Here is a 22649-nt window from a genome sequence, read left to right as displayed (position 1 = left end):
CCCATGGGACCGCGCTGCGGGGCTGGGATGGCTGAAGAGGAGAAAGGCGGACGGTTCCTCCTGCGCTCCCAAGCAGCCGCCCCGAGTTGCCTTCACAGCAGCCTCAGGTCTAAGCGTTTCCCACCGGAGCCGCTCACTGACCATTTTCCCTGCCGCCTGGGGCCTCGCTCCCTGCTCCCTCTCGCACCGACCTGCAGGTCGCTCCGTGCGGACACGAAAGCGCTGAACGCTCGGGGCCCGGCCCCCACGGCTGCACGGAGGAGGGATCAGCTGTCGGGAGCGCAGAATCCGGGTAGACAAAGAAAACGCGGAGCGGCCATGGCCGAAACGGACAAAGCGAGCGCTGCCAGGAAACGTCCCTGCGAGGGCTCCCCGCGAGCGGCAGCGGGGATCAGCGGAACCGGGTGGGGCGGTAGCGGCGAGCGCGGCCCCGGATTGGTCGGATTTTGCCGCAGACCCGTGGGCAGCGGGGAGGGACGGGCCCGGGCCGGGGCCGGCAGCGCCGCAGCCCGAAACGCGGGCCCGGGGCCGCCGCCCCAGCTCCTGCCACCGGCGGAGACCCAGAGCTGCCCCGGAGCAGTCACCCGCGCGGCGGAGGGGGGGGGAGGGGAAGAGGGACGGGGCGGACGGGACGGGGCAGGAGCGGAGCAGAAGGACGCGCAGGCTGACGGCGGGCAGGGGCGGCGCGCAGGGCGGCCCGAGGGCGGGAAGCGCGGGGCGGGAGTCCAGCCCCGCTCGCGGCAGGCGGAGCCGGCCGACGCGTCCCGCGGGCCAGCGCCGGGGAACGCGCGTCGGCCGCCGTCTCGCGGGAAGCCCGTGCCGAGCCGCGCGGGGGCCGCCCGGGGGCGGCGGGAGGGGGAAAGGGCGGAGACGGCGGCCGAGCGCCCGCCTCCCCGCCGCCCGCCTCCCGCCGCAGTCCTCAACCAGGTCGGCTCCCGGGGAATATACCTCGGCTCCGTCGCGCTGGCGGCGCGCAGTGCGAGGCTGCAAGTTGCGCTACCATGTCCGGCAGAGGCAAGGGCGGGAAGGGGCTCGGCAAGGGGGGCGCCAAGCGCCACCGCAAGGTGCTGCGCGACAACATCCAGGGCATCACCAAGCCGGCCATCCGCCGGCTGGCTCGGCGCGGCGGCGTGAAGCGCATCTCGGGGCTCATCTACGAGGAGACGCGCGGCGTGCTGAAGGTCTTCCTGGAGAACGTGATCCGCGACGCCGTCACCTACACGGAGCACGCCAAGAGGAAGACGGTCACGGCCATGGACGTGGTCTACGCCCTCAAGCGCCAGGGACGCACCCTCTACGGCTTCGGCGGCTAAGCCCGAATCGCAAACCTTCCACTGTTAAAAACACCAAGGCTCTTTTCAGAGCCACCCACAAATTTCACAACGAGAGCTGTTTATTACGATCAAAAACAATTACTAAAATTATTACCCTAAATGGAAGTTCATAACTCATATTTGTGTAATGTTCCACACTTCGTGCGCTTAAATTTACAAAGCTGGGGAAAAAATCTGTCTTTGCAATTACAGCTCTTTTTTAGGAAAACGTGGGGGCTCTTAAAAGAGCCGTTTAGGTTATCGTTTAAAACCGTTTTACTTGGAGCTGGTGTACTTGGTGACGGCCTTGGTGCCCTCGGAGACGGCGTGCTTGGCCAGCTCGCCGGGCAGCAGGAGCCGCACGGCCGTCTGGATCTCCCGCGAGGTGATGGTGGAGCGCTTGTTGTAGTGCGCCAGGCGCGAGGCCTCGCCGGCGATGCGCTCGAAGATGTCGTTGACGAAGGAGTTCATGATGCTCATGGCCTTGGACGAGATGCCCGTGTCGGGGTGCACCTGCTTCAGCACCTTGTACACGTAGATCGAGTAGCTCTCCTTCCTTGCTCTCTTGCGTTTCTTGTCGCCCTTCTTCTGCGTCTTGGTGACGGCTTTCTTGGAGCCCTTCTTCGGTGCTGGAGCAGATTTTGCCGGCTCAGGCATCCTGAGAAGTTTCTTTCCAAAATCTTCACGGTACCTCAACAACATCGAAAATGGCGCCTGCCCCCCTATTTATAAGGGCGTTATGCAAATTAGAGGATTGCAATCGTTCCATTCCTATTGGAGTAAAAAATACCAACGTAATTACAGGCACTTCCGTCCTGTAACCGTCACATCTTAGGCACTGCATCTACACAATCGTGCTTTGCAGTTACGGTGATGGCAGTACTGCCTTCACTAGCGAAAAAAAATTATCTAAATACATAATAAAATCTGCACTAAGTTTACACTTGCTAATGAATTTACTTAAAATGTGTGATCTTAGTACACAGGTTATTTTGCAGTATTCGTTTTTTCTCAGGACGTTTACAGAGGAGTTATACTTTGTAGCAGCTTTTAAACTGTAAAACTGTTTAATGACTCAAAAGCGTTTTAACATTATAGCTGTATTAGAAACTTTAAAAACTCAGAATTCAGTAATAAACAGCTCTCGTTGTGAAATTTGTGGGTGGCTCTGAAAAGAGCCTTGGTGTTTTTAACAGTGGAAGGTTTGCGATTCGGGCTTAGCCGCCGAAGCCGTAGAGGGTGCGTCCCTGGCGCTTGAGGGCGTAGACCACGTCCATGGCCGTGACCGTCTTCCTCTTGGCGTGCTCCGTGTAGGTGACGGCGTCGCGGATCACGTTCTCCAGGAAGACCTTCAGCACGCCGCGCGTCTCCTCGTAGATGAGCCCCGAGATGCGCTTCACGCCGCCGCGCCGAGCCAGCCGGCGGATGGCCGGCTTGGTGATGCCCTGGATGTTGTCGCGCAGCACCTTGCGGTGGCGCTTGGCGCCCCCCTTGCCGAGCCCCTTCCCGCCCTTGCCTCTGCCGGACATGGTAGCGCAACTTGCAGCCTCGCACTGCGCGCCGCCAGCGCGGCGGAGCCGAGGTATATTCCCCGGGAGCCGACCTGGTTGAGGACTGCGGCGGGAGGCGGGCGGCGGGGAGGCGGGCGCTCGGCCGCCGTCTCCGCCCTTTCCCCCTCCCGCCGCCCCCGGGCGGCCCCCGCGCGGCTCGGCACGGGCTTCCCGCGAGACGGCGGCCGAGGCGCGTTCCCCGGCGCTGGCCCGCGGGACGCGTCGGCCGGCTCCGCCTGCCGCGAGCGGGGCTGGACTCCCGCCCCGCGCTTCCCGCCCTCGGGCCGCCCTGCGCGCCGCCCCTGCCCGCCGTCAGCCTGCGCGTCCTCTTGCTCCGCTCCTGCCCCGTCCCGTCCGCCCCGTCCCTCTTCCCCTCCCCCCCCCTCCGCCGCGCGGGTGACTGCTCCGGGACAGCTCTGGGTCTCCGCCGGTGGCAGGAGCTGGGGCGGCGGCCCCGGGCCCGCGTTTCGGGCTGCGGCGCTGCCGGCCCCGGCCCGGGCCCGTCCCTCCCCGCTGCCCCCGGGTCTGCGGCAAAATCCGACCAATCCGGGGCCGCGCTCGCCGCTACCGCCCCACCCGGTTCCGCTTATGCTTTGGACGCTTCGTGTGTTGCTTTTTAATTTTTTTAGTTATTAGTATTTTCCTGCATAGAGACCTTCCTCGGGTATATTTAAATAATCTCTGCCAGCCTTGTCCTCTTCGACCTACAGCTTCTTTCTATTACTAAGTCCTTATACGTGTTGCTTAAAAGAGGAGGCGAAGGAAACGCTCAAGCCGCCTGATAAGAGGGATTTTTTCCTTTTTTAAATGTAACGTAGTATTTCCTTCGTGTGGGTTAAAACCTGATCAGTTTTGTGGTTTTGGTTTTGGTTTTTGTTTTCTCGCGGCACATGTGCGCACAGACACACAAACACACACATGTATCTGTCATACCTGTTCCTATCAAGCTTATTTTTGACCATTGAGCGAAAAGCTGAGAGCCTGAAGAATTCTTCTAAGAGAACAGACCGTAAGGAAGCAGCACAAGTCGCAACGTCATATTCTGGGAATGCTTCCTGCTGGGGAAGCAAGAGACCCGTTCTTGCTCAGCCCCTTTAGGGAAACGAAGGACTATTCCAGTAGTCTCACACTAATCCTCGGGTTATCTCCTTGCTAAACATGTGCCAGTTAGAATAGAAATGCCACATGTATTTTTAATGGTTCGCAACAAAATACGGATCAGTCTTCTATTATTACTGACTTTCCTGGCTCAAGGCAGACTTGCTCACAGTAATAAACATTACTCCCTGAAACAGTTAATAATAAACTAATTTATACCAAGATTAAACACAATTTAAAAAGAAAAAAAAAGTGTTTGGGGGTACTTTGTGGTTTGTTTTCTTTTTTTTTTTAACAGCACAGATTTTTCACAAATTTCTAGTGATTATGGCAAGAATAAATATTTTTTTTCCATTTAATAGAGAAATATTTAAATAAACAGAAAAAAGTCTTCAAGAAGTGTGAAAATTAGAATTTACCGAAGAACTTTTCAGGGATTCTGTTTTGGTGTGGTTTCTGTTTTAATTTACATTTAGTCTTCATATTCTGAGAACTCATATCATTGTAAAAGGTCTTCACTGTCCTAATTTTATGTAGCTTCTTCGGAAAACAGAGGAAAAAAAAGTGTTTCAGTAGGAACCCCACCCACCTGCATCTTTCTTATTTATTAAAATGGCTCACACATTTTTAGGGTAAGAAATTTACCTCGTTCTTTCCCTTTACCACCCCTCCCTCATCCCCTAGAAAGTGTACTAGATACACGTGCAAAAAGGAAATTGCTATCCTTTTAGAACATATTTATATATTTTTATATATATCTTTATATATATATTACTTTTTCCAAACACAGAAACATAAGGCAGCATGTTTTTTTCTTTAAATCTCTGTTGTTATCTTTTAGATCTTTTTCCATTTCCCTCCTCACCAGACTTAACCTCCTTCAAAACCCTTTAACCTTCTTTTATGAAATTGTGTAAATCTATTGATGGAATCTATTTTATAATTCAGGCAACCACCTGTTTCGGAATTGTGACTACAGCATTCAGGGAAGCGTCACAGCCCATTAATTTTTTTTTTCCTTGATAGGAAGCCCTCTTGGCTTTTCTGCTTAGTCACCTTACAAACCCCACCAGTCAGCTTTCTATTTGATTCCTACATTTAAACTAGAGTCTTGTACAATTAAGTGATAGATCCATTAGCATGTGTGTGTCAGCCTCCAGTCAGATAAGCCTCTTACATTTACAAAGCAAAAGCAATTAGCAACTCCAAAACCCAAATCAGAATGTTAAGTAAAGACAGCCATAGGATTGATGGATAAATGAAACAGTTATGGAAAGATATCTCAAGGAGGAGAAAGGGTACAATACTGTCCCTTTTGCAACAGCAAGCACCTGGAAGAGCCTCATGGAGGCTCTCAGGGAAGCTCTGGGAGCTCTGCTTTACATTTCTGGGGGACATGGGCGAGGGTGACTGTGCTATATACTACAGTAGTGGAGTTCTGCATCTGTACTGGGACAGTGTGGTGAATTAGTAGGAATTTTAAACTGTACTTTTAATTAAATAGCTGATAAATAGTAACTCTTAAATGTTATTTCTAATGTGTTAAAAAAAACAACTAACAAAAACTAAACCAAACGCCCCCAAAACTCTTGAGTATACAAAGTATCAGTATTTGGAAGTGTTCTTAAAATACAATGATACAAGTTTTCATAAAATACAATGTACACAAGTGTTCATAAATTACAAAGTATTTTGAAATACTTCTAATGTTTTCTTAGTGCCATTCATTCCAGGGCCATCCAGCCGGACAAATTTTATAGGGATAAGTTAAGGAATTTCTATTTGGGCTAAGTCTAAAGATCCCAGAAGTTACAGATATCTGAAAATGTATAAGAACTGCATGTACACATGCACACACATACACACACACACCCCAATTGCCATTCAGTCCTCATAGCATGTAATCAGTATTGACTACTTCACATTAAACTGGCTGTTCATTTTATTTCTGTGTAGACCACACTTCTGCTGCTGCAAGGTGAACTCAAACTCTGCTCACACCTGCCTAAACAACCAGTGAAACAGCAAGAACTGGCCTGACAACGCTGCTGACTCTGTTATAATTTTCAGGCATTGGATGCAGAGGTGGGATGACACGTTCCGTCAGGTGAAACTTCTGTGTTATATTGGCCTAGACTGAGATTAGCAAAGTAGTCTGAGAGTGCCAAACGTTGGCATCCCCTACATTTTCTTTGGTGTCTGTATAGTTACCTCTCTTAGACTTTTAAAGTCATCTCTCCTGGAAGTGGACTAATCCATATCTATGTAAATGAGCTTCCTTTTTTTTTTTCCTGGACATGTTCCTTTTCCCTAAAAACAAACCAAACCAAACAAACAAAAAAATCTGTTGGGTGACCCTGCTTGGGAGAACCGATGGGAAGATCAACACTGGCACAACTAAGAAAAATAACATTCCATTTCAACAACCAGCACCATGCTGCATTGGGGGGGGGGGGGGGGGGGGGAGAGAAAAAAGGGGGGAAAAAAGCTTTCTTAATGTTTTATTTCACTATAAAACTAACCTGAATTGTAGCTAGCATGGTTCTTGGCTTAGATGTCCTTTAATCTCAGCATGACAGTGAGTTTGACAATGAGCTGGTTGACTGCAGCAAAGCATACAGAAATTCTAAAATACTACTTATCATTGCATTGGTACAGTGGGGATCTTACCTGTTTTCATGGGCTATCAGTAGTCTGAATTAATTCTGAAAATGTTCAGAGCTCAGCTCATTAAATTGGCATCTGAAATGCATGGAAAGTTTTGCATTTGACTTTTGGCTGTTCCTGAAAGGCTGTGTCACAGAAACCATCCTTCTTCCCTTTGCCGTCATGCTTCTTACACCATGCATCCACACGTAGACATTACAACATTGGCATACTGTGCTAAAAATCCATGGGACCACACTGAACACTTACTTAAAACTATCTCGTGTCCTCTGGAAAAATTTCCTCCATCTTAATGGCCTCACAAATTGAAGCTATTACAGGGCAGCATTTTGTGTAGCTTTACTGGTCCATCCCTGCTGGATCAGAGTGGTGTGCTTAGGATAACACACAAAAAATGGAGGTGCAGAGAGAAGGGGGATGCTCATATCTCAGACATTCATGATATGGGGCAGGCATGCAAGGAAATGTTGGAAGGTCTTCAGAGATGTGTAACAATTGGTCCAGATAAAGGGCAAATAGCAGTGAAAAGGACACAAGCAGATTTGAGCAACTTTAATATCTTAAATTATATATTTAATTTCCACATGTGCATCAGTGGCTTCAGAACAGAAGACACAGCCCAGTATAGTACAGTCTTTGACCATGAAGATGGGGTGATCAAGCCCAGTAACATATTTTCTTTAGCATCTTCCCAGTCCTGTGCTGGCAACTTGTCACAGAGCTTGGGGGTAAAAAAACCTGCAAGACAGGGAATCAGTTCTGGAACTGAAGCCGTACACTACCACTGCCTGGAAGCTGGATAATACAAATTGTTCCTTCTCTATGATTAACTATTAACTGATGTTAAGAAAAAGGAGAGGAAAAAAGGAGGAAAACAAAAAAAACCCCACACCACCTAAATACTGATGTGCTGCAGCAAAGCTCAGTGCAAGAACATACAAGGAAGGGAAGGCATTTTTATTTTAAAGCAAAAGTGATTTCACTCTGCATCCTAAAACACACACACATGCAAAACACCAGGTAAGTTTCCAAGTGGGCAGGCCAGTGTTGCTTGCAGGGACAGGCAGGACAAGGAATGCTTGCTGTGACCCCTCAGCAGGTTTCCAGGGAGGGGGAAACCTGGTTTCCAGGGAGGAGGCTACAACGTGCTCATCTAAACTGTACAAGAGGCCATTCAAAGAAGTTAACAGCAATTCTATTCTTCTGCGTCTCCAACCTCTACCACTTCTGTGACCATTAGAATTTACTCACCAACTGTTGTCTCCCTAGCTGAATGCCTTATTTGTGCAGGACTGATCGTTATCTTCCTCTCATCTTCTCTCCATTGCTCTAGTTTATACTGTCCCCTGTTTTATGCTGTGCTTTGTTTTCACAGCCTGGGTGTCCCACACAAGCTGCAGGTAGATATTTCAGGATCTTGATTACCTACTATCTAGGTGTAATTGACACCCTCCATACTTACAAGTATTCTGCTCTTATTTCTGGTGCTTGCATATACTACTTATTTCCAGAGTTCTGGGAATATGTATGGTTTGTTTGGGTTTTTGTTGGTTTTTAGGGTTGGGTTTTTTTCCACATTTCTGGACAAATGTGAATTTTTTCACATCTCACTGTTTCAGTTACTAATGTTGTATGAGTACTCACCGGAGTGGTAAAGGCCACCACTCTTTTCTGAGAGAAGTTAAAGCTTCAGAGTTTAGCAACTACAGAAGAGTAAAGCATTCACCAAAAATCAGGAAGACATCCTTTTTAATACTGCTGCACACTGCAGCTCTCTACTGTCACCTAGGACATTAGGACACTGCTACAGTGGGAGGTGAGAGTTTTCACGCAGACTGCAACCTGGATGCTTAGGGACTTTCCCACAGTGCTGTTCTATAAGCAATAACTGTCCGTGGATAAGAGATATTAAAGAGGCTAGGAATGTCTCATCTCCTGGACTTTCACATTACAAAAAACTTTATGTGCTGGCAAGCAGTACCTGCTACAGTTCTTTGTGGTCTATACCATGCTATATTTTCCTAACTTTTTAAAAGGCATGGAAATGCTTGTTGGACCCTGTGTTAGAACTTCTAGGGCAACGCATCTTTTACAATATACAGAACACTAACACCATTTTATAGTTAGAAGAGTTTGCCTTTCAAAGCCAAGGTATCAAATTGAGGTTACAGTTTTCAACGACCAGCTGGTTTTATCAAATTTGTTTTTGGTTTGCATTGTTTTATATATTATGTTCCTTGAGTAGGTTGCCTTTTTGTTATTAGTCATTTTTACTTCAGTAACAGCTTTGCCAAGAATAGAGCTTCCCATTTGAATATCACTTCATAGTAGCTGACAAACAGTACTTCCTAAAGCTCACCTATATATGATATGAACTCTGTAAATGTTCATACTGTTGCGACAGTGATGTTTGTACACTTACAGCCTGAAAGATGCTTATACCCAGATGAAGATACAACATGACTTGAAAGTGGGAGAGAAGAAAGGATGCAGCAAGGCAGTACTACCCAGGCTGGTAGGAGAGCTGAGGCTGGCTGAGCTCAGACTTCACTGTTTGTGACTACTGAAGACTGTAATCAACAGGTGATTCACTTGTGAGGCAGCACTGAAGAGGGATTTGCAAGTGAGAAGAATGTGATAGGATGTTTAGGATTTACCTTTACATACTGGCTTGCATGGAAGCCACCATATCACGTTTACAAAGTTTTTACATTGCAATAGTTAATTCAAATGAAAGCCTCACCTGGTTTTTTTTTTTTTTTTTCATATGGATATACCTGTTCAGAAACTAATAAGTGTCAAGTAGGGCCGATTTAAATTTTTTTGTTCTAGAAAGATGCTTTCATCAGACCTTCTGTTATATGTTTCTCATGAAAGGAAGTATTTCACTAGAACCTCGGTAGTTAGGCTCTATCTTACCCCTTGGACTGATAGGAAGTACATTCTTTCAAGCAGTGATTTGAGCCAAATCGTACAAACAGTGCCAGATCACTCATGGAGGACAGCTAAAGAGCCAGAAACAATCTTAGCCAAAAATATCTCACTGAGCATCTAAAGTCACCTGCAAAAGCACCTTACATGATTGCCAACAGCCACACAGGGCTAAGCACCAGCAGTTTGCAAACCAGCCCTCAGCTAGTCAGCACACTGGTCTTGCGCACAGCCGGCTCCTACCTGGCAGCATTCATTAGCTCAGGCTCTCCTGCAAAAAGCACAGAAATGCTGCTGGACCTTGCTGGTAGCAGAGGAGCCTCCACACTTTTACTCCCACTTTGAGTTAGGAAATCTTGCACTAAGTCACTTGTGTGTGTCTTAGACTAAAGAAATGTTACATCTAATAAACTGTCTATGGCAAATTCAGTTTTATTTCTCATTCGTGGTGGTTTTGGGTTTTTTTGTTTTAGCAAATACCTTCCAGGATCTATTCTGTAGACGACTTCACTGATGCTCAGGTTTTCTCTGAATTTTATAGCAACTGCAAGATCTCTATCAATTCCTTAAGTAATTTATCTTTGCTCAAAACCCCCAACTTAATTAAATATTCTTGATATCAGCTCTTATTCATACCTTATGAAAGGATTTTTTTTTTTTCCCCCGACCAACATCTGATTTAGGATTTTTGTTGCTGCTCTTTTGTAGTTAAGTGATTCAACACCGTATGCAAACTGATACAGTTCCAGATAGGATTTATCGCTTGTATAAGGAGGGAAGAGAAAGCCCACTGTATAAGCTATAATCAGTCTACCACTGTTCCCTGTATCACTACTACAACCATCTGCAGCTGTTACAGACTTCAAAATCCACATAGGAAATTCTTCCTAATCGCTAGCCTGATCCACTAGGACAAGCTATGGTAGGTTATTATTAGTGTCCTTTCATAATGTATTTTACCCCAAAACTACTTCAGACTTAGGCATTATAATTTAGGGTTCATATAAGCTCACCCTTCCCGCAAAAGCCCTTACACGTCTGTTTCCTTCTCAGCTGATGGAGTGTTAGTGCTTTTTATGATTCAAGCACGCAACTCTCAGAATTCCGAGTCCAAGTAATACTACATTTATTAAAACAGGCCAAGGTCTTCAAAAGAGTAGAAGAAAAATTATAGAGATTAAGACCAATAAAAACTGTTTCCCTTTCTCATTCCTCAAAAATAATTTATTTCTTGAACATGCAAAAAAGCATCATTTTTGACCCAAACTTCTGCTGAAATTCTGACCTGTGACTTATATAAGATATTAAACATCCACTATATGAAGTATTAAAAACAGCTATTTCACTTAATTATTAATAATTTTATTATAAACATATATAAACATAAATAAATAGATCTCTCGATATCACACAGTAACAGGAAATGAGTTTGCTTTCACCAAGTCATTTCTGCAATCACACTGATAATCATCTACCGAAAAAAATCTGTTCTGAAAAACACAAATCCTATGTCAATGAACAAACGGGGGGGGGAAATAAGTCACATAGGATATCTTAATTCCCAAAATACTATTCCCGATACCTTCCCCCCCTCCCTTTTCCCCCTCCGAGGTTAAGTAACAGAAAATGGCTGAAAGTAAGAAAAACAAGGGAAAGAAAATGGTGTGTCGAGGCACTTGATTGGTCAGATTTTGCTGCAGAGTCCAAGTTCCTGACACAGAGAAAGGAACATTTCCCTAAGATGAAGCATATCAGCAATTAACAGAGAAGCAAGAGTCTTGCAGTTTTAGGCTTTCCAAAAGAAATATTTCCTCTAAGCAATTCTCCCTGACTCCTTTTTTCTAAGTTTAAATGAAAGCTGTATTCAACTCAGTCCAACCGCTTCTTAAAGGCACAGCTACTGATTTGTAGCACTGAAAAACCAAAGACTTTATTTCCAATATTTCAATGGAACAGCAAGCTCCCCAAATTACATAAAACGGCCTGCAGCATATACAAAAAAACTGAAAGGCGACGGAAAGTCAGAGATAGTTTTGGAAATCTACATCTTTCAGGCGCTAACTACAGATCTATTAAATAGGAGGGCAAGGCGCTGTGCAGCTGAACTCACAGTCAGGGAGAAAACCCGTTTTCCAGGTAGGTTAACAAAAATCACCGAATGTGACGGATAGGGAAGAGCCTCCGCTTAACAATAATTCTGATCTCGATGTTAAGTTTTTAATCGCTAATACTCCTTGGAAAACACTTCCCCTGTGCTCAGTTCAGCAAATATTTCCGGGACCCTAAACACCGATAAAGAAAACTTATCCAAATGGGCGTCTCCAATCATTCAGACGGGATACCCAGAACCATCGAGGACGCCGCGAGTGTGTCCCAGAGAAGACACCCGCAGAAAGCACACCTCTTTTGAAAGCGGGAGTCGCAGAAGTTACCCTTGCCACCGCCCTACCCGCGGCTCTCTCTGGAAACACAACATTTATCATCTCGGGAATAAACTAGAAGTGCTTGAGAAAGGCTGAAGATGCCCGGGGGACGTCGCTCACGACAGGGACAATCAGACCACGAGTGATAAAGCACTGAGAAAACTACCGACGGAGCGCCTTTCCTGGAAAGGCGGGAAAGGATTCTTGCGCCTTCAGAAGCACACCCACCCACCCCCACCCCCCCCCCCCAAAAAAAAAAAAAAGGATCTGGAAAGGAAAACAATATTCCTGTTGGGACAAGAAACCGTAATGATGTTACTATAAGAACGTTAAGTAAACGCAGCACAACAAGAGGCGTTTACAATATACTTACCTCTGAATCCACCTTCTCTAATCGAGAAAGCGGAGTTCTGTAAAGAGTCACCTTTACGAATTCAACGAGTTTGTACGAATGCTTTTAAGACACATAGCCAAACAGAAAAAAAATGTACATACACAAGTCTTTTAGAGCTGGATCTTCCTTCTCCTTCAGAAGGGGAAAGCCCAAGATTACGAGTTTTTCCTTAACACCTAAACAGCAAGTTCTCTGAATAAACGTATAAACAATTTTTCACCCTAAACGGATTTTTGTCCTAGCACGACCACCTCAGCAAGAGTTTACCACACCGTGCTGTTTTGCTACGGTCAGGATCCTTTTCAACCCCGTCGAAACATGACTCAACACATTTTGTTTGGTACTTACTTTAAGAGATACAGGTTCTTGGTCGCTGTAAAGCTACCCGAAAAACACAGGGAAGCATCGCTTCCTAACCCACACAGAACCAAGAGTTTACAGCTCTCTTCAGTGGCCATGTGGCGGCTCTTAAAAGAGCCTTTGGGTTTTCGATAGTCTGAAAGATCCGTTTGCTAGAAGCTTAAGCGCGCTCGCCGCGGATGCGGCGGGCCAGCTGGATGTCCTTGGGCATGATGGTGACGCGCTTGGCGTGGATGGCGCAGAGGTTGGTGTCCTCGAAGAGCCCCACCAGGTAGGCCTCGCTCGCCTCCTGCAGCGCCATCACGGCCGAGCTCTGGAAGCGCAGGTCGGTCTTGAAGTCCTGCGCGATCTCGCGCACCAGGCGCTGGAAGGGCAGCTTGCGGATCAGCAGCTCCGTCGACTTCTGGTAGCGCCGGATCTCGCGCAGCGCCACCGTGCCGGGCCGGTAGCGGTGCGGCTTCTTCACGCCGCCCGTGGCCGGCGCGCTCTTGCGGGCCGCCTTGGTGGCCAGCTGCTTGCGGGGCGCCTTCCCGCCCGTCGACTTACGCGCCGTCTGCTTCGTGCGCGCCATCGTCCCCGGAACAGCTCCACAGCACTGAGCGACCAACCCCTCTGCGAACGCTGGCCGCGGGGCCCGCCATTTATAGCCGTCGCCGCCCTGTGATTGGCTGGCGGGAAGGCGCAAATTCCATTGGACAACGGGAAGGATTTGAAAAGCCCGCCGTCCGGCGCGGGCGGGGGGGGCGGGGGTTGGTAACGGCCGCTTCCCGCTCCGCAGCCCCTCCCCCGCTGGAGGCGGCGGCGCTCTCGCTTCCCTTATCCCCCAGCTCTGCCCCGCCGAGCGGGGCCGCCGCCGGCGGCAGCAGCAGCAGCGGCAGCAGCAGCAGCGGCAGCAGCAGCAGCGGCGGCGCGCTCTGCCACAGCGGTACCCCGCCAGCGGACGCGGGGTTTTCACTCCGGCGCCGCAGCAGACGCTTTGACCGCCGCCTCTGTCCCGGGCAGCCGGGATTTCAGCCCCCTTGCGAAAGGCTTGTTCGAAAAACCGGCCTTCCCTGCGCATCCTGCGCCACCTGAAGTTCGATGAAGCGCTCTCATTCACTTTTTTTTTTTTGAAGCATCCCTTATTTTTTACTTGTATTCTCATATTACGTTGTCACCTAAAGGCTTACGAGGAACCTCTTTATTCTGCCGCGCTTATTCTCCACTAAAAAGGCGACAGAAAAAAACTACGCTGCTTCCCCATACGAGATCTCTGAGACTAATAGAATTCTTTTTCTCTATACCATTTCACTTCTGCAGTGCACGGCGTGATAAATTTCATGAAACATTACCTTCCAAATATCAGACATACACAGACTAATCCCGATGGAGCTCCCTGAGTAAACAAGCCGCTCTGGCTTGCGGCCAAGTCGTTCGAGAACGACAGCTGATGTTTAAAGGGGGCGACGACATTTTATTAGAAAAGCTATAAACTGCACTGGAATAAGGCTGTTATTGTTAAAAAAAAAAAGCAAAAAACCCAACACAACAACAAAACCCGAAAAACCTGCTTTATTTCATTTTGGAACGACAGGGGGGAAAAACCAAAACACCCTAACTAAACACTGCCGTGCATATTTCTCTGTACTAAACTAAAAAACTAGAGCCGAGATAATTACTCTAAAACGAGGAAGGAAAACTTTAATAGCCTTAGAACTTGATTAGGTGCTTAACAATCTTTTTACAGACCTGCCCGATGAACAGTCGGGGTAGGGCACATACAAGACGACCCAAACCATTCCCGGCGCCTTAACACGACAAAGATTTTTCCTACTATTGAACAGCACGCCCTAGCCGGGGAACTAAAGCAGCGCTAAACACAAGTACCACTCACCGAACCGAATCAGTGAACGACTCTTTTACTGAATATGTGGGTGGCTCTTAAAAGAGCCTTTGGGTTAAAACTGACGATCCGAGACGCCCTACTTGGAGCTGGTGTACTTGGTGACGGCCTTGGTGCCCTCGGAGACGGCGTGCTTGGCCAGCTCGCCGGGCAGCAGGAGCCGCACGGCCGTCTGGATCTCCCGCGAGGTGATGGTGGAGCGCTTGTTGTAGTGCGCCAGGCGCGAGGCCTCGCCGGCGATGCGCTCGAAGATGTCGTTGACGAAGGAGTTCATGATGCCCATGGCCTTGGACGAGATGCCCGTGTCGGGGTGCACCTGCTTCAGCACCTTGTACACGTAGATCGAGTAGCTCTCCTTCCTAGTCTTTCTACGTTTCTTGTCGCCCTTCTTCTGCGTCTTGGTGACGGCTTTCTTGGAGCCCTTCTTCGGAGCAGGAGCGGATTTAGCTGGTTCCGGCATTTTACAAGTCTGTCACTACCTGTCTACCGCAGGAACGACGTAAATACAATGGCAGCGACCCCCGTATTTATAGGGACGGTATGCAAATGAGATGACTCAAGGCTGTTCTTGGCTATTGGACAATCCGGGTTCGTGATGTCAAACCATCCAGCACCTCCGATTGGTCGCTATTTCATCTGTCTTCCCATTGGTTAACTTCACAATCGCAGCCTCCGCCAATCAGAAGTCCCACCGAACCCCAGAAAGAAGGGATAAAAAGGCGGGGTGGCAGCTCTCGCTGCATTTTTTTCTGTTTTCGCAGCTTTTTTTAGTCTTTTCTGTAGGCTTTTTTTTTTTTTTCTTTCTTTTTTAAACTTTAATCTGAGGCTATGTCGGGCCGCGGGAAGCAGGGCGGGAAGGCGCGGGCCAAGGCCAAGTCGCGCTCGTCGCGGGCCGGGCTGCAGTTCCCCGTGGGCCGCGTGCACCGGCTGCTGCGCAAGGGCAACTACGCGGAGCGGGTGGGCGCCGGCGCCCCGGTGTACCTGGCGGCCGTGCTGGAGTACCTGACGGCCGAGATCCTGGAGCTGGCGGGCAACGCGGCCCGCGACAACAAGAAGACGCGCATCATCCCCCGCCACCTGCAGCTGGCCATCCGCAACGACGAGGAGCTCAACAAGCTGCTGGGCAAGGTGACCATCGCGCAGGGCGGCGTGCTGCCCAACATCCAGGCCGTGCTGCTGCCCAAGAAGACCGACAGCCACAAGGCTAAAGCCAAGTAAAACTCTCCTCAACAACCCAAAGGCTCTTTTCAGAGCCACCCACATCTTCCCAGAAAGAGCAGGAACACCTGGGCCTCCAAATACTCGCTTCTCCGCACACAGTGTATTTTGATACATCTGGAAATTTTTTAGACGTAGAGGGAAGCTTTCTGAAGCATAAATGCCTTCTATGTATAGCTCTAACTGTTTTGCTGGTCGGTGTAGGTTCCCGCGTTTTTTTCTCCGAGGAGCTAACGCATTTATGTGAACGTCTGTCGGTTCTACTTTTCTGAAAAATCAATAAAAGGCAGCATTTCAGATTGATGACTGATCGGTCACCGCAGCGTGGTGTAAGGAGAGTAGATGAGAACACGGCAAGGGCGGGCTCGGTGCCTGCCGCTCCGTGGTTTCGGGGGGCGGGCGGGGGGGGGGGGGGAAAGAACCGTTAATCCCGGCGGAGGTGGGCTGGGGCGGGGTCTCCGTGCCCACCCGTGGCGAGGGGCGTGGCCGCCGCCGGCCAATCCGGGGGGAGCGCGCGGATTTCAAACCCGGGGCGGGGTGGGGCGCGCTTTCCTCCCGGCGCAGCCGCTGCTGACCCTGTTTCGGGGGTGGAAACGGCGTCCAAGCGCCTTGTGCTGTAGCGGCTGCTTTGTTGTTCTGCCTCGCGAGGTTCCCTTTTATGCTAGCTTGCCGTCTAACGGCTTTCAGGCAGTAGTGACAGAATTGTAAGTGCTTCACGGGCGTGCTGTCCCGTAACTAACCCGGGACTGTTTCCAAAGGTCAGCGTCGGCCATTCTGAGTAAGTGATGGGGGGTGGGGGTGGTGGAAATCGTAATGGAGGATCACGAGTTAAAACAGGCTAATGTCTACTTTTCCATAGCGTGTGAGTTCGTATAGGAGCGCTACGGAAAGTCACATGTGCGGGCGGCAGGGGCTCATCGTGCACCAGTCTAGACTTGAACTGACGTTTCAGTTCTTTTTCTTTCTGACACCGTGGGTGGCTTTTAAAAGCGCTGTTGGGTTTATCTGCAAACGTATCCTTTCCTCTTACAGTATCGCCTCCTGGGCCCTGCCCTCTTCGGCTTGGCAACGCTCTTCGGTGCCGCCTTTTTGGGCTTGGCAGCCTTAGTCACCTCTTTGGGGCTTTTGGCCGTGGCGGCCGCCGGCTTCTTAGGGCTCTTTGCCGCTGCCTTGGCCTTCTTGAGCGTGGGAGACCCTTGCGTTCCTTGGAGGTGGTCACGGCCTCAGCGATCAGCTCGGTGGCGCTGGGGCCCGCGGGCTTTGGAGCCGCCCGCCGCCGCCTTCGGCTTCGTGGATAGTGGGGGCCGGAGCGGCGGGCAGAGCCTCGGACGTGGTCAGAGACAGGTTTCAAAAAGGGAGGGGGACTGTCAGGGGGGTATAAATAAAGATAATCAGCGAGAGGTTAGTATTTATAGGGAGGAGCCTCTCCTCCATTGGTGCCTCGGGGAGTCCGCCCTGCTGGAAGACGGCAAAGGCTCCTCTCCCCTTTGTGTTTCCTCGGAACAGATTAATTTTTTTTGTTCCACTGTAAGGGACACCGCATTCCCTCCTTTGTTAGGCAGATATAGATAAAACAGGCTTTTGTTTCTTTTTTCATTCAGTAGTGTTTTATGCGGAAGAAAACAAAACTGCCCGAAGAGGAGCCAGGAATGCGCCGCCGGGAGCTGGGAGTTTCCGAATGAGGCTGCCTGAGGGCTGGGAGGGTGTTTTCTTTGTTCTTTAAAAGTGCCCCTTGAGAAACAAGGAGAGGAAAACTGTGCTGCTTTTTGCAGCGTCCTCCCTCAGGAGGCAGAGGAGTGAGTCATTGCGGCAATGTGTTAATCGAAAATGTTTTTCAAGCAGAGGGAGGTAACACAGGAGTACCCGGCTGCAGTGTTGCTTGGAAACAAGATGAGAATCGCGGGGCTGGTTTTAAACAATACTTGCTTCTTACACAATCTTCAAGTGGGGTGGTTTGTTTTTTTTCCCTCGAAACGGGCAGAGGATTTTTTTTTTTCCTTTTTATCAGCCCTGTCTTGTTGAAAGAAATAGTACTAGGTATTGATCATCTACTACTCAGAGATGGACTTTTTCAGCATGGCTACTAATGTTTAGGCTTAGAACTAGGTTTAAAACATTTGAGGATTATTTTTTGTTTAATAATCTCAGTTTCTTTTATGTAGTATATTAAGTAAAATAACCTTCTATCAGTGGATATTTAGTACGGGGGGAAGAGATTGCGCAGATCTGAAGCAGAGGACTGATTTGTAGAAGGTCCTGATTGGGCCATTTGAAAATCCCATGTTTTGAAAGAGAGGCCTCCTGGGTTTCATTTTTGCCCTCGGAAACACGCTGTAAGTAGGCAGCGTTTCTCTCTTTTCAGGACCAACGTTCACATTGAAGTGCCTGAGAAGGAAGTGGGTCTGTGTTGTTTCTCTTAGAAATTAGGAAAGGAGGGTTTTTTCCCCCACTGATGTTTGAAAAATCACTCGAAAACACAAGCATTCTAACATTTTTATTTTCAAATGAGATATGGACAGATTGAAATCTAGACTAAAGTATTTTTTTTCTATTATCTTCCCTAGAAACTAGTTACATTCAGTAATGGTAAATCACAAAAGTTACCATTTTGCTCTCTGCCTTTCTAGCCATGTCTCCCCCTTGAGATGGTGCATATAAAGAGCTCAGATTCCTTTCATAACAGTTTGACTAATGTTCTGTTTTCTATGCCATCAACAGTATTTTCACAATAGTTTTTAGCATGTTTTTATTAGTACAGGCAAACCGATGAGTTCTGTATACCAAATCCTCTTTTTCTTCAGCTAAAATATGACTGGAATATTTTCCTACAGTTACTGCATATGGTTCCTCTTCCTTGTTTCTCCTGACCAGCCATCCACATTTAATGCAGAAAGGCAATATCTTTTTCTACCTCGTGTCACTATGCTTGTTATAAATGAACATATCTTGTCGGCACACCATAGTTAATAAAAGTCCTATATATATTAAAATAGAAGAGAGAATTGGAGTATAACACCTATTTACTTAAGTAGTGACAGATGAGACTTAAAAAAAGTTTTCTTTAATTACAAGTATTTTATTTCAGTTCAGATGCTGAATTTCTAATTAATCTGGATCCTTCCCCAAATTTCTTTCCAACTATTCAGACTGCCTAAGTTCTCAAACAGATCTCTACATAGAGGAAGGCTTTAGATTTGAGAACAGTGCATCACAGATGATGGTGGTCACGAAAAAACATTTAGTGTCATAGATGACCTAAATTACTTTTGACCTTTAAGTCCACACAAAACATATCCATATGCTTTAAAGTACTTGCTATAGCATAGCTAGTGCAATCTCTCAGATAGCCTTCTCCCAAAGACTGTTAATTAACCTGTAGTTACTTCATATTTTTCTGTTTTTCCATAAAACACTAGAAGATAATATGCAAGGTAATATAGAAAACCCAAATAACAAAACCAAAACGCATGCTCAGTTGCAGAAACTTTCCCAAGTATGCAGACAAACATGTAGAATAGAGTGAAGTGGTAAAAGAACATTCACATTTCGTTAACTTTATCATAGTGACAACAGTGTATGGGAAAAGTCCTTAAATGTTCTTTTCCTTCAAAAAGTCTTACTCGTGTTTTTCTTGAAAAAGACTATGCTTGATTGCTCTGTAATGACCTGACTGCAGAGAGCATAAAGTCCTTGCCCAAGCTCCCTTGGTACTAAGCAGTCTTCCACAGTCGTAGAGGAAGGTGTGGTTTTTTTTGTTGTTGTTGCTGTTGTTTTATCCCCCTGCCTTTCAGGAGGAGAAGTTGCTTTAGGCTACTGTATTTACAAAAAATGTAGGCAGGTTGGAGCATTTGCCTACAAAAGTGAATGGAATTATTTGCCTGCTACTGAGGGTATCTCCAACTGTGGGCTGTTCTTTGTAAAATTTATTTGAACATTTATGTAACAGTCTACACAAAGGTTAAACATTTACAGGTCTATTCATAAATTACTTTAACCCCTTCACTCAAATATTTAGTTCCTTTAGTACCTTTCTGCAACCGTACATAGCAAACCACAATACGATCAAGTAGGAATCTCTTACAAATCTGGTGTAATGTATAAAACCTTTTGAGTAATATCATCAGTAATTTATTTTTGTATTTCCTTGAAAACAGGCCTGCTTAGACACCAGATGAGGTTAAAAAAAAGCTATTGATGTTATTGCTTATTTCTCTCAGATACACAGTACAGGATCACTTTAGACATTGGTAAACATGGAAGAAACTCACATGCCTCCATTCGCAAAATTTCAGAGACACTGATGCTGACATTCAGGAAATTTGAATGACAGAATTGAAGTCTGAAAGCCAATTGCATTATAGCTGTAGAAACACAGCAGAAACCTGCATTTGCCGGTAACAATAAATGCTCTGAGTGTATATAACATTAACAGTAGATTGCCGTAAACCGCAGGTAATTCCTTGGACGTCTTTCTCTTCGCAGATTCTCCCTACTATTACTGTGGCACAGCTGAGTAACGGGGGAATCGATCGGCCTCGGGGCCTTCCCCCCCCAGCACCGCAAAGCAGCTGAGGCTCGGCCGCAGCTGCCGGAGCGCGGCGGGGAGGCGCTGCCCGGGACGGCCCCAGGCACCGCCCGCCCGGCGCCGCTGCGCCCCCGCTGCAGCAATTTCTGACCAATCCCGCCCGGGAAGGAGCTTCCCTCCTCCTCCTCCCCTCCTCCTCCTTCTCCTCCTGCTCCTTGCCCTCCCTCCCCCTCTCTCCCCCCGGTTACCTTCTCCGCCACCCCCACCCCTCTCCTCCCCGAGTCGTTTCCATTTCGTTAATCCGCAGGCAGGGAAGGTGAATCTGCTGAATGACACCGCGGTGAGGGGGTGAGCACCCCGCCCTGGCTGCTGTTAAAACCAGCCTGCGTTTTGAATACCTCCAGTGTTTCCTGCATCGACTGTTGGTTTTATTTTAACCGTGCTTTATTTATACTGTGGCTGCTGCCCAGGGTAAAGAAAACACAAGGGGCAGTCGGGGCTCCAGCTTGCTTTGTTAGAAACACTTAATTTGATTCTGCAAACTTCACTGCTGAGAGAGCAACAGACCGTCCTGCTTGATCAACTGCTTCTGTAAGGAGCCTGAGATCATTAGAGCATTTCTCCCCTTGTTCATTTTGTCCTAGAAAACTTGATGCATGACTGCATGGTGCAGAAACAACCCTACCATACTAATTAGGCTGATGCAGATAAACCTTTCTCTTCTGCAGATGGTATTTCTATATCTCACCTCTTCAAGAATTCGATTATTTCAAGTCTCTGCACTGTGCATATGAACGATATTGCTCTTGGCATGTGGGGAGGGATTTCAAATAGAAAACAAGTCCTTCCCTCTTTCTACAGACACTGCAGCTTCTTCCTGCTGTGGAACTTCCTCTATTGCCTCCTCAAGTAGTTTGTGAGAGAACCATGGAAATATCTGTGCAAACCAGGACACTAAGCAACTTGGAATCCCTGAAAATACAGTTAAATGAATAGGCGCCGGGGGGGGGGGGGGGGGGGGGGAGGGAGAATGGTTTTTTTGTTTGTGTTGGGGGATTGTTTATTGGAGCTTTTTTTGACCTTATGAGAAAAATAAAACTGATCCTCAACAAATGCATGTAATTGAATGGCAGTTGACACCACCAGGGATCTGCGTAGAAGTCTTTAAGAGATGAGATCTATTTAACACCAGTGTTAGGAAGTGCTCACAGTTATGCCAGCAGCTGTGTACTCCAAAACTCATTTCTACAGAGGAGAGATATGGCTCCGTCCTCACCTTTTCACTCACCATCTTCTGCTCTTCTCTATCATCTTGAAAAAGCCTATAGAGATAAGGAGTCCATTTACTTAAGGAAACCGCCTATGATAGTTAGGCAGCTCTTCCGGCCTCAGTAACCTTTTGGTTGGTAGCTAACTTTATAATTAGATTGGACCTCACTAAATTTGATAGATTTAGTCACTGACCTTATAGATCGTAAAGAAGATAAGTAAGAACATCCTCACCCAGTAGTTGTCTCCGTTCTGAAGGTGTCCTAGTATCCTTAGTAGGGAAGCCATTTTAGCCCTTTAATCATCTTTATCACTTTTCTCAGAACTTTCTTTTCCAGTTGCATTACACCTTTTTTTGATTTAGAGGCCATAAATGTGCACAGCACTCAAGCTGCAACTATTTCACACAATGCTACAATGGTACAAAGATCTCTGGTTTGCTCTCTGTTCATCTTCTGGTGATTCTTGACATTCAAATTATTTTAGTACTTCTGACCATTGAACAAGCTAGTTAGTTAGTTAGTTACTGTTTTCTGTTGTAGGAGGATTTTTTTGTTAGGATCAACCTGGAGGGTGCAGTGAAGCTGGAAGATGGTGAGGCAGTTCTGAAGACTGGGTCAGGGATCAGGGGCAGGAGGACAGGCAGTGAAACTGAAAACTATGGTCAAAAAAAAAAAGTTAATAAATGAGAAGGCTGAAGTTTATTTTCATTTAACAACATCCAAAACACCTAAAGCGTGGAGAGCCCAAGATGTGTATGCTGTAAAGGTCATGGCAAGAGCATTGTTGCAGGTCAGGCAAATGGAGATTTTGTTTATCACCAAAAGGATGGTTTGATTTGGCACCATCCATTGTGATCCAGAAGTCCAAGTCCACATGCCTCTATAGGCAGTGAAGTTCCCATTAGTTGCTAGTCGTAGGCACTCATTGTGTGTGTACAGATTGCTAACTGCTGAAGGACCTTGCAGCTGCATCAGAGCAGCTCTAACACTTTTTTAGGTGGGAGGGATTTGAACAGA

General features: G+C 47.4%; 7 protein-coding genes across 7 annotated transcripts in view; 2 read left to right on the top strand and 5 right to left on the bottom strand.

The window, feature by feature from the left end:
* Nucleotides 1-22649, bottom strand: part of LOC143159381 (histone H3) — a 137809-nt gene that overhangs the window by 108778 nt on the left and 6382 nt on the right. The window lies entirely within an intron of this gene.
* Nucleotides 985-1375, top strand: LOC143159294 (histone H4). Its single transcript, XM_076335903.1, has one exon. It carries the CDS (start codon nt 1002-1004, stop codon nt 1311-1313), a length of 312 nt encoding a protein of 103 aa, XP_076192018.1. The 5' UTR covers nt 985-1001; the 3' UTR covers nt 1314-1375.
* LOC143159284 (histone H2B 7) lies at nt 1545-2021 on the bottom strand. Its single transcript, XM_076335875.1, has one exon. The coding sequence runs from the start codon at nt 2013-2015 to the stop codon at nt 1590-1592; it is 426 nt and encodes a 141-aa protein (XP_076191990.1). The 5' UTR covers nt 2016-2021; the 3' UTR covers nt 1545-1589.
* LOC143159288 (histone H4) lies at nt 2469-2874 on the bottom strand. Its single transcript, XM_076335890.1, has one exon. It carries the CDS (start codon nt 2840-2842, stop codon nt 2531-2533), a length of 312 nt encoding a protein of 103 aa, XP_076192005.1. The 5' UTR covers nt 2843-2874; the 3' UTR covers nt 2469-2530.
* On the bottom strand, nt 12836-13335 carry LOC143159272 (histone H3). Its single transcript, XM_076335849.1, has one exon. It carries the CDS (start codon nt 13305-13307, stop codon nt 12897-12899), a length of 411 nt encoding a protein of 136 aa, XP_076191964.1. The 5' UTR covers nt 13308-13335; the 3' UTR covers nt 12836-12896.
* LOC143159276 (histone H2B 8) lies at nt 14270-15113 on the bottom strand. Its single transcript, XM_076335863.1, has one exon. The coding sequence runs from the start codon at nt 15076-15078 to the stop codon at nt 14698-14700; it is 381 nt and encodes a 126-aa protein (XP_076191978.1). The 5' UTR covers nt 15079-15113; the 3' UTR covers nt 14270-14697.
* Nucleotides 15379-16133, top strand: LOC143155721 (histone H2A-IV). The gene has a single exon (XM_076328682.1). It carries the CDS (start codon nt 15447-15449, stop codon nt 15834-15836), a length of 390 nt encoding a protein of 129 aa, XP_076184797.1. The 5' UTR covers nt 15379-15446; the 3' UTR covers nt 15837-16133.

This window comes from Aptenodytes patagonicus, chromosome 1 (assembly GCF_965638725.1).
Source record: "Aptenodytes patagonicus chromosome 1, bAptPat1.pri.cur, whole genome shotgun sequence".
NCBI lineage: Eukaryota > Metazoa > Chordata > Aves > Sphenisciformes > Spheniscidae > Aptenodytes > Aptenodytes patagonicus.
This window is presented reverse-complemented; position numbering and strand designations above follow the sequence as displayed.